At 41.9% G+C, this 15249-nt stretch overlaps 2 protein-coding genes across 3 annotated transcripts; one reads left to right on the top strand and one right to left on the bottom strand.

Annotated features, from left to right (window-relative positions):
* Positions 1-901: 901 nt before the first annotated feature.
* On the bottom strand, positions 902-5272 carry arv1 (ARV1 homolog, fatty acid homeostasis modulator). Its single transcript, XM_042705901.1, has 5 exons — positions 5086-5272; positions 4738-4857; positions 3226-3379; positions 2704-2925; positions 902-1650 (listed from the first exon to the last, which is right to left on the bottom strand). The coding sequence occupies exons 1-5, from the start codon at positions 5179-5181 to the stop codon at positions 1523-1525; spliced, it is 720 nt and encodes a 239-aa protein (XP_042561835.1). The 5' UTR covers positions 5182-5272; the 3' UTR covers positions 902-1522.
* A 118-nt stretch (positions 5273-5390) lies between these two features.
* Positions 5391-15234, top strand: ttc13 (tetratricopeptide repeat domain 13). Of its 2 annotated transcripts, none has more exons than XM_042705893.1 (23): positions 5391-5581; positions 6113-6207; positions 6302-6377; positions 6467-6537; positions 6684-6749; positions 7025-7117; positions 7316-7432; positions 8350-8460; positions 8566-8648; positions 8771-8912; positions 9534-9708; positions 9868-10024; positions 10275-10405; positions 10880-11012; positions 11341-11433; positions 11520-11603; positions 11717-11801; positions 11971-12077; positions 12985-13120; positions 13344-13423; positions 13613-13691; positions 13918-13997; positions 14095-15234. In XM_042705893.1, the coding sequence occupies exons 1-23, from the start codon at positions 5416-5418 to the stop codon at positions 14207-14209; spliced, it is 2475 nt and encodes an 824-aa protein (XP_042561827.1). In that variant the 5' UTR covers positions 5391-5415; the 3' UTR covers positions 14210-15234. The 2 variants fall into 2 exon arrangements, with proteins under 2 accessions (XP_042561827.1, XP_042561826.1); XM_042705892.1 differs by having other exon boundaries at positions 11968-12077.
* The last annotated feature ends 15 nt before the right edge of the window (positions 15235-15249 follow it).

Here is a 15249-nt window from a genome sequence, read left to right as displayed (position 1 = left end):
TCTTTACTATTTCAAACGTGTGACTGAGGACACCTATCCTATATATGAAATGTATAAGAAAATAAAGAAAATAAATAAAAGCTAGCTGACTGAAAATGAACACCTAGTGCTACATTTTTAAGCGCAGTAATGTGGCATTAACTGATGTAACACAAGATACAGCTCATTGTGCCCAAGTGCAAGCACTGAAGTTAAGGTTGACCACTAGCTAGCTCGCTGGCTAGCTTCATTTCATTGCATTCATTTACCGGAAGAAACATTTGATTAAACACAAGTAGTATTGTGGTACTACTGGTGTGGTACTACTGGTTCCACCAGAGCTCCTGGAGTGCATGGCTTATCTGGAAGGGCTCTCACCTGTGTAATGCTGAGTTTATCCACTCGGTGAGGCACAGGGAAAAATTGCGGAAAAACAAAAAAAACATTTGTTACTTTCTATCACCTGGCATCTTTTGGAACGACATCTAAAACCGCCCAAAGTTGAGACCTTTAAAACCAAGCAAGTTGCTGCTCTCAACTATTCACAGGCTTGTCACAACATGTGATCTTCAGACAGAGCAAACACACAACCCTTCTGTGAAGGGGTAGTGATCATTTTGTGTTCATGGACCACTCAAATGTATTACAATCCTTCCAATCTTACCCTACATACAGCATGCCAGAGTCAAAATGATTACTGAATATTTCTTTCAAACTCACATTTTTCACATTCTGGGAGTTCTCTTCTTGCTACATCAAGTAGGCACTGAGGCACTGAAACAGAATCTGCTTGGCATGGGTGACAGACACTCACACTTCCAGAGTGACTTTTTAATTACTAGCATTCAACTTGAAACACTGACCCACTGTTTCTCGCTCAGGATTTCAACATCACACCAGCTACTGCAGGAAAACAACACTGTTACAGGATTTGGGAGGTTTACCTCACATTACAGATGAGATGAGTGTAACATGCGTGACGGCATACAGCAGGCTGTGAGCAGGCTGTGAACACTGATTTGACATCAAACAACTACATAGAAGATTTGACATCAAACAACTACATAGAAGAAAAGCTCAATATCATTTTAATTGTAGAAAAATAGAAATGTATGCAATAATCTTCCAAAACATACATTTTACATTTTTAAAACAATTATATATTAACGCAGCATGTCATTTTGGACAGTGTTTTGCCGATGTGTGTTATGTGGCTGTAAACATTATTGTTATGGTAGAATGCAGCAGAATGTCTGTGGTAATTGTGTGTCACTCAGCAAACCTGTCTGACGCAAGTTTATCAAATCACCTCAGGAATCTTTAGCAGTCCCACGCTAATACCACTCTAAACAGTGACCAGTTGTTGTGAGGTCATCCTTAACCCTCCAGTGCTTGACCTTCTCTGGTATGTTTGCATCTGTGACGGCTCAGGAAGAGCCTTGTGCACCCCAGTAGTTTCAGGCCACATCAGCAAACACAAACAAAGTTAGCGTATTTAGCTTCCATGCTAAATCAACAGCTCCTCAAAGGGGTCAGGGCTGGGTCACTGGAATGGCAGGAAGCCCTGTGTGTGCCACTGGAGCTTGGGGAAGCTCAGAGAGACGCAGGTCTCCAGTAACAGTCCCGTCATCACAGCCAGCAGAGAGAGACGTCGGCCGCAGTTCAGTATTACTGAGGGAGACAGGTTCCTGTTAGTTATGATGTCAGTTGACATTCTTTCATTACAAACTCTTTTTAAGGCATCCAGATGTGACATGTACTTTAACATGCTGATAAATAGCAAATACCAATATTTTTTATTTATTGATTTAAGAAGCATTTTTCACTGTTTGACTGTTTAAAACCACTATAAACACCAAGGGTATTTGGGATTGCCTTATTGCTCAATTTGAATGAGGGTATACACACCCTGTCTGTGTTAAGCCAATGGCCAGTGCCTGTTATAAAGTTCTAGATAGAAATACAAGGACTTGGTATAAGGCTGTGCTGATTTCTGTGGTTTTCTGACTATGCAGGCACAACCTATCTGCCAAACTGACTGGAGTCCTGTGAATGAGCACCTGCAAACAGATCCATGGGACTGACCTAGTTGAGGCTTCAGCGCTTAATCAGAAGCTGCCACCTGCTGGTGCAAATCATGGCTTTAAGCACTAATCACATCCCCAGTTAAGCCACTAAAGTCCCTTTCAATAAGACATAATCAAATAATTCCAATAATTCGGTTCTAGGGGACCATGGTAAAACTATACTGTGATAATCTGCTGTCAGTAATTGTACAATGACATTCTATTATTCAAATGTACCAAACATTCCCAATTCAATATGCTATTTCATGGATAGCTTTGGGACAGTAGAAAGAATCTGGCCAACTCTCTCCCAAAACCCCCAAAACAATGGCACAGCAGCCTCCTCGAGCCAAGCATATCTGAGGGGGTTGAGTGTTCTTGCCCAAGCTTCTCCAGAAAAGTGTGAGTCCATGTAGTCCATGTAGTCCAATTACACTGGGCTCTCTCACCTGAATACCCAAGGACTTCATCCATCACATGCTCCTTTGAGAAATACTTCTGTTGTATGTCACTGAATCATCATAACGAATAATTCATCTATGAGACATGACACTTCCGAATGTTCTGACTTTTCATCTGTTCAAATGTATTTCCACTGACACTTAAATGTATCTACTGACCTCTGACCTAGAGGACGTGTAAAAGCGTAAACCCTTACCTCTGACGGCCTGAGTGTTGGAGGTCAGCACAAAGATCTTGATCAGGCTGAAGCAGAGGGGTGAGTGGTCGTGCTCCCAGATGACTGCGGGGACGAGCAGCACCTTCCCGTAGCTGGACAGCAGCAGGGCTTTGAGCAGCAGGCTGGCCTCCAGCGCCTGGCCCCGCAGCCCCTGAACCAGCCACAGACAGGCCAGCACTCCACACATGAACACAGCTAACTCTGCGGGTGACAAAGTAACATATATTGCAACGTTGTGCATTGACAAAATACCGGGACTGTGAGTATTTTCTTTGTGTTGCTCTCCCTGCCAGTGCTGCCATATAGCTTACCCACAGTGGAAAAACATTTCTTTTTTTAACTGCACTGTCTCATCCTTGCAAATACACAGCTACATCATATCAATCGGTGAATAAAACAACAACATTTTTTACACATTGCCGTATGTCTGTAATATGCAAATCATGGCTTTGGATTCCTGGGTGTGGAATGTCATTTCGAGGTGTGTGTTGGGATGGTTACCGAGAGCCGCCAGTCCAAACATGCCGTAGAAGTCCCATTCTCTGGTGTATCTGATGATGTCAGCTGGGTCGCTGGTCTGCTCGGAGCCCTGCAGCTGAGACCACCTCAGATAAGCCTCGCACAGAAGGCAGAACACACAGAGCTTCCAGTGAATCTGACGGGGGGAAAAACTCAACAATAAACACTCACACACAGGGACTGGGTCATCAGAAAGGCTAAAGCCAGGCTTTGTAGAAATATATAGACAATTATATTTTGGGGGTTTTTGAAACATGTTCAGAAACAACTAAATATATGTGTCTGCTTCCAAGTGGTGCTCTGGCACACACATTTGCCATAGTATCTCATAATCAGAATACACTTGTCACTTTCAATCGTATTTCTTCATTCAAATCTGTAAGATAGACAGAGATAATGTGTGCTGTCACATAAACAATGATGAGAGAGAGGAGAATGAACTCTATTACATTTGGAAAACGAACATGATCCAAACAATCTCTGCCTCGTTTTTGAGTGGTTTTGGCACTTTGGAAAAGGCTTAGAGAAATTCCACTTAAGAATCCACTGAAGAAATACGTGGCTTGTAAACTTCTTTGCAGTTCGATTGAAAGCCCAAAAAGAATAACACTAGTTAGGTGAAATTGGGTTGATAATCGGTGGATATTTGATTTTTACTATCTGTACATTCAGACGCAACAAAGCACTTAATTACATGATCATGATGGAAGATTCTGGCACTGTACGGACACCTGCTGTTAGTCAAAAGTGTACTACTTTCCCTGATATTAACAATGCTCTCCTTTTTACAATCAACTGGGGGGGGGGGGGGGGGGTGTCCATTGGTAGATCACTCAGTGGTGAGAGTGCATCTCTGCTTTAACATGTGGCCCTACCATGCTGTGCTGAATTGCACTCTTTATTCTTGTAATTTATCCTCTGTTATACTAGTTAAACTTAAACAGTGATTGCTGCTGCTTTTATGCAAGCAAGCTTCTAAAATAGGGATTTTTTTCTAAATAAATATTGATGGAAGTTAATTCGTTGTGGAATCATTACAACCTTGAAGAGGTGTAAAGGTGATTTGTACTAATTTTCACTGAATATTTTTTTAGTACTAATTGGTATGTCAAAAGGTGAACATCCATAAAATGTGTACTTTGCAACCTTACACAGGCCATATCGACTGAAGGAAGCTATAGGCTATGAAAGTGTCGTGAGCAGTGGCGTTTCTACATTAGGGGCATGAGATATTTGATATTTGATAGCAACAACTAAATATTTTGACAAACCATGTTATAGTGTGTGAGTGATCATGTAGCCTAATTCAGATGAAGTGCTTTATCGTGCCCGAATGTACGGAAAGTCAAAATCGAACTCAACGAAAGTCAGTCAACTCAACTTTACCTAACTCTTTCCACTGCTAACATTGAAGCCACAAAATCCTCTGCAAACTATCGTGTTTTAGTAAGAACTATGACACATGTGGGATGGAAACATCTGAAGAATACTTACATTGATCTCTGTGTTGTACAATATGTGCCTGAATGCTTGAATTTTGCATAAGATGGCATCAATCAGAATAATGACAGGATCATACTCAATGTATTTGTCCACTGGCTTTTTACACGACTCCTAAAAACACATGAAATAGGTTGTTATAGTCTACACGACACTTCGATCGAATGACAACACACTACAGTATTGCTTTGTTTCTCCTTATGAGCATCACAAACTTGTTTTGCTCCTCATGTGGAGACATTATATTAGGCTGCAGCTAGCTAGCAGGTAACATCTATAGCCTATCAAAAGCAACATCAGTGTGTTAGCAGCCCATACAGCTCTTGTTCAAGTTTTCCTTACACATATCGTTATTTTCAAAATCCCGTTGCTATAATCACGATGGAGCTCGTTCGCCTCTTCATTGCACTCTATACACCTGAATGCAGCTTTAGGCATTCTCCACTGTCAATATTTAAGCGTTGTGTGTAGTTCTCTACCGGCGTAAGCTACAGACGTCCGACTTCCTGGAGTTAAGTCAGAGAGGGGCTTTCGCAGACACTGGTTGGGAGATGTAGTCTCTGCAGTTGCAGTCCGTAATTTACTCTCTGTCACTTAACCGGAGGGGATTGAAGCCAAGGAACTACATTACCAAAGCTTCAGTGCTGCTCACCTGCACTCATTAAACACAACATGGCACCTGCTGGCCGGGGTGTTGTGGTAGCGCTCTCACTGCTGTATTTATGCCGAGCAATTTTTTCCACTGAATACTTTTCTACCCTCACTTTCTTCAACAGTGAACTTCAAAAGCATGGATGTAGCTCTCCGCTGGAGTGGGAGGAGTACGCATCCGACTGTGGTGAGTTCTTTAGTACAAATTTGCCACGTCCTCTTCACGTTCTAATGTACAGGCTACTACTAGCTAGCTATCAAGCTCTTCCGCATTATCGTTTGACAAGACACCGTTCAAACAGGAATTGAGCTATCTCGCTAACTAACCCTAAGGCTGGTGTCAAAATGAAATGTTTCCGAAATCATAGCTGCATACCGTGAATACTCAGAGAGATGTCATTTTAGTTCAAAAGACACCATGTCCAAGCCTTATCATTAGCTATCCAATCTCCTAGGCAATGAGCGTATGCTTTGGAATAGCTTACTTTAAACGTTAATAGTTGATGGTCCATGGACGGAGTTCAAATACTTACGCACGAGCTCATTGAACCATGCATGAATGCATTAATGAATGAATTAATGAATAAGTTAAATCTCAACTATGAGTGTCATCGGCAAGACGTTTGATTTATTGCTCCTTACATTCATGGACGAAAACCTATGTGTAGAACTTCATTGCCTTTTATTTGTGACTTCTGGTTTGAATCTTCCTTATTAGAGTCCTCTATCCTCCAACTGGAAGATCCAGATTGCGAGGATGGAAGCAACCCAGCATGCGAGTCAGTCTTCTCCCTAAACGCAGAGAAGATTTTGGTCAGTCTAAGCACATGCACATAAACGTCCCAAGCTTGCAAACTAAGTGTATAATATGTTGCATTCATTATTTGTTATATTTCCACTAAAACAGAGCCAGGCAAAGTTGTTCATTGAGCAGAAGAGGTTTCCATTTGCAGTGGACAGTCAAGACACAAATGAGGAGCTTGGTATGCTGCGCTAATATTTATTTTATATCTTAAAGCCAAAGAGATATTTCCCCTCGTTCTGTCTCTGAAGAGTTTTTCTGTCTTTTCAGCCATAGGTTATGTGCTCATTGGCAATGGACTTTATGATGAAGCCATCAAGCATTTCTCTGTGTTGCTGCAGGTTGGTGGCATAAGTGCTGTTGGCCTTTTATACGATGTATACCATTGCATGTCTAGCATATACATGAAGGAAATAACCATGTTTTATCTTTTTATTAAAATAAAAATAGCTGCCCCTTACCAAATTTTGTTTGGATTTTTTTGTAGGGTGACCCTGAACTGGTCAGTGCTATCTATGGCCGAGGAATTGCTTATGGCAAAAAGAGCCTGCAGGTAATTGTGTCTCGAGGATTGCGCACTGTCCAAGAAGTGTTAATGAAAGCATATTGTGTGAGGATGGTACTGTCCATGACACCTGATAATTATTTCTGCTGGCTTTCTCCCTGCCATGTGTGATGTTTTGCTTATAATAGTGTGAATGAGTGTGTGAGATGTGCTTTAACATGATCGAAGGAAAGCCTTTATGCACTAAATTTATTTTCGTATGCATCCTTTGTCCTGACGCTCGTTTCTCCTTCCTCCCGTCACCCCCTTACCTCCGTCTGAAGGACATCAAGAATGCAGAGCTGGCACTCTATGAGCTGAGCAGAGTAATTGCACTGGAACCCAACAGCCCAGAGGTGTATGAGCAGCGGGCCGAGGTGAGAGCGCTGAAGGCTTCACATCAAGCACTCCTCTTGACAGAAAATGAAGGGACACTTGGTCTGTAAGCTTCATAATGGAAATAAAAAACAGACGTGTGTCCATTTTAAGAGGACAGCATTTACTGTGCCATTGTAAAGTCCCACATGGCTTTGGGTGCTTGTAAATAGTTGTCTTGGCATCTGATGTCTCTCCAGATCCTGTCTCCTCTGGGACGGATCAGCGAGGCTCTGAGCGATCTCTCTAAAGCCATCCAGCTGCACCCCTCAGCCCGCCTCTACAGGCACCGAGGAACGCTGCTCTTCATATCTGAGGTGAGTGTTCAAGGTCTGGGCATACTGCTGACAGAGGAGCTTATCACATCTACTCCTGGGATACTGCATTAGTACTGTTTGCATCGCTTATCTGTAGTAGAGAGCGTGGGCCTCATTTTAGTGTTGCACGTGCATTACATCAGGGACACACTTCTAATCAAGCATATTAACACCAATTTACAGTTTACTGCAACTGCTGGTGTAAAACTCATATTTGTCCCCTTTAATCCGTGCCATGACATACGATCTAAATGTTAAAGTATTAGGTTAATATTCTCTGTTTTTCTGAATGGGAGCTAAAGTATGCTCTCCCTGTTTTACCCGTGACCATTTTATATAATGCACTCTTCCATTCATCATCCATTTTCACGAACAGTTCCTCTATCTTTTGTTCTCTTGAAAGGTCCATGTTTGATTACAAATACACTGCAGTCTATGGCTGGTATCTGTGTAGATGTTAATGGTGGTTTAGTGGTAAACCACATGGTCATGTATCAGGTAAAAGTAATTTCTGCTCAGAATGCTGCCTGGTGTTATTTGAATATTTTGACGTAAATGTTGGCATGTAATATCAATACTAGGAATAAAAGACTAAAATGAAAGTATAGATCTTTTGAATTTATTAATCAGTGGTTTAGAATAGTTTTTATCAGTATCCAATTTTTTGGGGGGTAGACTTCATGTCATAACATGAAAAATGTTCATAGCTATTTAGTAACTGGACTAAAGTACATTTTAGCACACCAACATCCTTTTTAAAGAGGAAGTTGTGAATTCCTGGTATGCTAAAATTGGTGGTTTTTTTTTCTTTTTTTTTTCTTCTTTCTTTCTTTTTCTTCCTCCTGTGAACTTTTGTTATTTGCACCACAAGGGATTTGAAGTGTATTTTTGTGATCTTAAACCCTATTTCCATGTAGGACTATGTTGCTGCCATGGAGGATTTTCAGCAGTCATTAGAGCTTAAAAAGAACCAGCCAATCGCTATGCTCTACAAGGGTCTCACATTCTTCCACAGAGGAATGCTCAAGGTAAGATTGGGATGGCATAGGAATGCATTCTCTGATCAGGGTGATGCATTTTAGTGTCAGCTAATACGGAAATAAATTACTAAAACTGACTTGTTGTGTTTATAGGAGGCCATAGACACTTTCAAGGAGGCTCTGAAGTTAAAATCGGACTTCATTGATGCATACAAAAGTCTTGGACAAGCTTATAGGTATGTTGTTGTTTATGTTAGACTCTGAATGGCTTTATCTGTTCCATAAAGGCACCCGAGTCCTATGTTCATTTTGCTGGTTGTTGTTTTATTGATTTATTATTATTGTTTTTTGTTCGAAGGGAACTTGGGGAGTTTGAGCTAGCCATGGAGAGCTTTCAGAAGGCATTACTGCTGAATCAGAACCACATCCAGTCTCTGCAGCTGCGAGGGATGATGCTGTACCACCATGGCAGCCTTCAGGAAGCCATTGGCAACTTCAAGGCAAGCTGCTTCGGTCTGGAGTTTTTCTTTCTTCTCAGAAAAGTAAAAGATAGAGGTTTCTCAGCTGTAACCATCATGCACCACACTGTTATTTGGTTCAGATTTAGCTGGTTTCGCTTTCGGACGGGGTTGTCGGGCCAGTAGATGAAGCATCTGTATCTCTGTGGCTGCTGTCAGGCTATTGTCCCCATCTGAATCTGGCTCTGTGGTAGTGACTCATTCCGCTAACTCCGAGGCCTCTGCTTATTCATGTGGTGTTGACAAAGCCAGCAGTGATACTTTTTGTGGCATTAGGCTGCCAATCCAGCTGATATGTCATGATTCCCCAGCCCTTTGGGTGGAGGCACGAGCTCATCTTAGATGACGAGGATGATGATTTCATCTCTCAAAAGCCTTCAGCCTCAGGCCTGCACTGCAGTTCACTGAAGATGGAACCCTAGTTAGTTCCTGTATGTATATTTTGAGGTCTTACTGGCAAAAACTGTAATCTGAATCTCGTCGTTGCTACACAATTTTGGTATACAAAGAAAATCAAGTGCAAAAGAGATCAACGCGAGTCGTAGACGAGGCCATCATCATATGAAATCTCATCGGTCGTATTGCTCATTCTGTGTCCTACAGCACTGCCTTCAGCTGGAACCTTACAATGAAGTGTGCCAGTACATGAAGGGCCTGAGCCACGTGGCCATGGGCCAGTTTTATGAAGGCATCAAGGGCCAGACCAAAGTCATGCTTAATGACCCGCTGCTGGGCCAGAAGACGAGCTCGGAATATCTGAAAGTGAAATACCTCAGAGGTGAGGCAGCGTCCATACATACCACAAGCACGTTACCCAGACATCTGTTGATGTTATACCGTCTGCTGGAAAATTAGTCTCTGCCAGGTGGGTGTCCTCATGTCTCCTCTCTGTTTCGTTTTTTTTTTTTCTCTCTTGATACTTGTGGACGGGGATTAGAATACTCTCGCTACTTGCACTCTCATCTGGACATATCTGTGTCAGAATATAACGTGGATCAGGATCTTCCAGGAAACTTCAAAAACCACTGGGCCAAAAACCTGCCTTTCCTTATAGAGGACTATGAGGAACAGCCAGGCCTCCAGCCTCATATAAAGTGAGTGAGATACAGACATCATAGTCTGTGTGTGTGTGTGTTTTTGATATTGACATGTAATGTATTATCTCCACCTTCACTTAAGGGGTATGTGAACAATTAATGAATATTGACTTGGAACAAAAAAGTGTAAAATGTCTGTGTTCTGTCCCCATAGATTTGTGGCTATTTTGATATGAAAATATAGTGATACACCAAACTTTTGAATATCAAAATCAAGTTAATATACTCATTCTATCTTTGTCTTCAGGGATGTTCTACCTCAGAACTTTGAGAGCTACAACACTGAAGTTCAGAAACTTATATGCACTGCTGATCACCTCGGTGCCCTTATGCAGTACAATACGTCAGGGTTCCTCCCCAATCGTAGAATACACAGAGGTGGGTCTTCTCTTATCCTCTCCTCTCCTCTTCTCTTCTCTTCTCATCTCGTCTCGTCTCTACTGCTTATTGCCCAATGGTATTACTCCCCTTGAAACTGGCCGAAAGAGTACACCATCTTGGTCCTCTTTCCTGTGTTTTAAATCATTTTGATATGGACATGTGCCACTGTAAACTATTTAAGGAGTATTAGCCATCCATGACTGATAGGTTTTGTCCGACTTGTCTTGATTTATATATTGTTTATACATGAACGTTACAATTACGAGTGCAACAGAAATCAACCGAACCCCAGCAATATCTTAATCGTGTGTGTGTGTGTGTGTGTGTGTGTGTGTGTGTGTGTGTGTGTGTGTGTGTGTGTGTGTGTGTGTGTGTGTGTGTGTGTGTGTGTGTGTGTGTGTGTGTGTGTGTGTGTGTGTGTGTGTGTGTGTGTGTGTGTGTGTGTGTGTGTGTGTCTTTTCGAACCCTCAGCTATGGGGATGGCCACCATAGAGGTGATGCAGGCCATGCAGCGGACCTGGAGCAACTCCAAGGTGCGCGTCAATGGCAAGACCAGACAGATGCAGTGGAGGGACATGTTTGACATAGCGGTCAAATGGAGGAGGTGAGGCGCTCTCTCATCAGGGGCTCAGAGGAAGCGGAGACCATCGTGTTGGGGGTCGAGAGGTCAACTTCAGTGTTGAATCATGATCGTGAAAAGTGGATTCATTGGTATTTCTGCTTATTGCTCCTACCATGTGGTCACATTAAACTGAACTAAACGCACTAAATGGCTAGTGCTCTTATATACCAGCTTGTAAATCGGTTTATACCAGACAGGCTCTTTGAATGAAAATGCAGGCTGAATGACACAACGGTCATAAAACCCCGAAAGCGCTACAGACCCGCCCTCATTTCCAGAGTTTTGAGAGGATGATTTGTGTCTTGTGCAGGATTGCAGATCCGGACCAGCCAGTTCTGTGGTTGGACCAGATGCCAGCAAGAAGTCTCAGCAGAGGCTTCAACAATCACATTAATCTCATTAGGTATGCCAAAACTCTTGAGTGTCTCTCTGAAAGCATTGTTCGAACTTTTGGTCAGATGCAAAAACTTGTATTTTTATTTGTTACAGGGGACAGATTATAAACATACGATATTTGGGATACTTTGACAACATACTGAAATTTATCAAAGAGCGAATACTTGTTTACCACGGGTAAGTGTTCATAGCTGTCTAGCATTGTTTGTTTTACAGTAGGCAAGTGGTGAATATAGAACATAGATGGAGTATTTCACGTTAAAGAAATTATTTGTCCTTTTTATCGTCAGAGCATATAACCCAAGAGGGCTAGTGGAAGTCAGACAAGCACTGGAAAATGTCAATAAGGTTGAAGACCTTCTCCCCATAATGAAGGTAAAAAAAAAACCATAGATCAGACCCACACAAGTGCTCACATTTGAACCTTGTGTTCAACTGATTACAGTTTACCAATTCTGTTGTGTCTGTTTACCAATACTGTTGAGTCTGTTGTTCACATTCTTGTAGTGACTCTGACGTGTATGCGGTTCTTTTTTTAAAGCAGTTTAACAGTAAAACAAGGGATGGCTTCACTGTCAACTCCAAGGTGCCCAGCTTAAAGGATCCTGGCAAAGAGTATGATGGCTTCACCATCACCATCACTGGAGACAGGTCAGAACAGAACACTCACCATTCATATCCGGTTCCCAACCGCGTGTGGTTCTTGAGACCTCAGAAGGTGTCAAAATAACAGGGTGTAACCCTGGACTGTCATTTTGTTATTCACCACATATCTTATCTCTAGTTCAGTTAGTTTTAGTCACAGCTTAAGTCTGTGCCAAACATGTGTTTCAGCAGAGCTTAGGAAGCTGAAAACTATTTCAGTCCATTTGGGTATTTGGTAGATCAACAGTGGCACCTAATCCCATTGGCACTGTGTCATCTGCAAGTACTAATCCCTCGCCTAACAACGAGGGACAAGTCCAAATCACAAAGAATGGGGTGTGACCTGCCTTTCTGTCTAATATGAGACAGCGGAACAAAACCACAATGTACAAGCGAAAGATGGACACACACACACACACACACACACACACACACACACACACACACACACACACACATATGTATATAGCATGTGCTCCTGTTGTCTGGGAAACTGACAGACAAGAGTATGTATTGTGGCCTCCGAGGCAAAGGGTGTTCCAAGCTCCACTCAAACGAAGCCTCCAGGTCTCCGCCTCGTTGACTGTTTGTTTAAAGCTGTCTCTCTGGTGTTCAGTCAGTTCCCCAGTGTTCTGGAGCATTCTTAAAAAGCTGGCTGCTGTTGGTGTTATGTAACCGACATTCAGAGTGAAACTAGTGTCTGATGTACTGAACTTCCCTCGACCCCGTCCCCTCTGTGCCATCATTTGAATGTACCTATTCTCCCCTCACAGTGCCCAGAGGAAACTTGATCTTTACAATGCAAGCAAATCAAATGGCCAGAGGAGAAGTGGCTACATTGTGAAGATTTTATTTATTTATTTATTTATTTGTGTGTGTGTGTGTGTGTGTGTGTGTGTGTGTGTGTGTGTAGGGTGGGGAACATGCTGTTCTCAGTGGAGACACAGACCACAGAGGAGCGGACCCAGCACTACCAGTCAGAGATCGAATCCATTTACAAAGACCTGACGGCCAAGGGCAAGGCCCTCATGTTGTCCACTGAGCTGGGGGTATGTTTCTCTGTCCGTCTGTCCATACATATATCACTTTCATCACCATCATAAGCATGCACTTTGCTTTGTAGCGTTTTATGTTTTCCTAAAAGGATTCATTTCTTAGTTCCCAAAAGGTAGTAGCACTGACAATGGTTGCTTTATATCCCCATATAAAAGCCCATGACAAGAGCATCTATCTGGTTGTGCTTTTCTTTTGAACTCTGTTTTGTTCTCTCAGGATGCAGATGCTGTTTGTAATTTAATTCTCTCCCTGGTCTACTACTTCTGCAACCTGATGCCACTCTCCAGAGGCTCCAGGTACAATATCCCGCCAGTCGTCTGGCTGTCTCAAACACATTTTGGTTTTGAAACAACGTTATTTGAATGATATTTTTATTTAAACAATTGCACAGAAATCTGAATCTTCAGCCTTGTTTTAATCTATGACTTTCATGGTACTAAGCCTGTTGAGATAAGAGTCTTTTGCATATTTCTGCTCTTGTTTAGTGTGGTGGCATACTCGGTTGTCATGGGTGCACTAATGGCCAGTGGTAAGGAGGTGATTGGTCGGATTCCTCCTGGAAAGGTAAAACAATTGAAACAAATATCAGCATAATGGACCCAACAACACAATTTACTGAAATGAAATCATCTTTCACTGCAGTCCAAAAGTTAGTCCCATCGAATGCTTAAAACTAAAGGTCATTCTGAATATGCATGGGCTTGTTTTATATGTCATTTTCAGCATTCTGTGTGGATATGCTTACTGTACCCATGTTTTTGATCTCTCTCTCTCTCTTGCTGTTAAACAGCTGGTGGATTTTGAAGCCATGACGACGCCTAGTCCTGACCGCTTCAGTAAAACAGCTAAGAGTTGGATGAGCCTAAAGGGGTTAGTTTGGTTTCCTGTGTCAAACTGACCAAATGTGAACTTCCTCTGTTCTTGTTTGTGACTGTAACCTCTTTTTCTTTTGGCCTGTCCTGCCCAGCTTGCCAGGGTGGTACCAGAGTCTTCCTTCAGTGGCTGAGACATTTCCCACGACAAGAACCATGATTGAGGTCCTGAACACAGACGCGTCATCACACTGTCCGAAGAAGTCCTAAAAACTGTCTCCCGGCATGAATAAAAAGGGCCTGTCTTCTCTTCCACCCTCTCTGCTCATAGACTCACATGGGACCTTCTCTATGATGCACAATTCAAAATGGAGAGACACATTGTTTGTTAATTGTTATGAAAAATAGAAGTTATTGAATGTCAGTTCAGAGTGTGGCGCTCCCGTGTATTTGAACCATTAGAACTTGTCTTTAAAGCCACTAGTGTGTTATGAGATTATTTTGGAAATTTAAAAGTTTTAACTTTTCATGGTTAAAGATTGTATCAGCTGAATATGTGACAAGAAACAATTGCCCCTTATCATCAGTCATTACAAACTCAGAGCAGATCAGAGCACAATGTAGGGAAAAAAAGTGATTGTTAAATTAGGATGGGTGTCTCTACATTTTGTGACTTGTTTTAATCAGGTTTTTATTGCCTATAAGCAGAGAAGGTGGCGGGGAGACTCAACAGAAACAGTCCTTCAGGGATTTAAAGTTCTCCCAGAAATACTTGAACATTCTACAACAAGCAATCTCTTTTAGTTCTTTTTTTTCTCAAGGTTGAAAGGTAACAGTTACTTAATGTCATTGTTGGGGATTATCAAATGTTTCCATCAGACAATCATTCTCATTCTCATTTTAAAGCACACTTGATCCTTCCATGTTGGAAGCTTGCTAAGGTTAGCTGTAGCAACATAGTTGGACACATTGGGATGATCTTAAAACATGTGAATTTGCCCTTACTGTGAATTGAATGATCTTTGAGTTGGCCCAGAAGGCTGAAACTCACGTTAAATGATTATTGTTACGTTTCCCAGAAAACTACTGTTATTTTACTGTTATTTTACTGTTCCTTATCAATAATTGCTGTATGGTGATTTTTATTTAATTTTGCACTGGGTGAAAGATTATTAAAAAGCGGAAAAAAAATACGCTTCTACCATCCCTGCCCCTAACACTGTCACCATGAGCATACAGACATCCATGACACCACTCAATAAGGGTAGCCTGGCCAATAAAGTTGTTAAGATGCAGTTTCATTTCTGCTG

The sequence above is a fragment of the Clupea harengus genome, unplaced genomic scaffold (assembly GCF_900700415.2).
Source record: "Clupea harengus unplaced genomic scaffold, Ch_v2.0.2, whole genome shotgun sequence".
Lineage (NCBI taxonomy): Eukaryota > Metazoa > Chordata > Actinopteri > Clupeiformes > Clupeidae > Clupea > Clupea harengus.
This window is presented reverse-complemented; position numbering and strand designations above follow the sequence as displayed.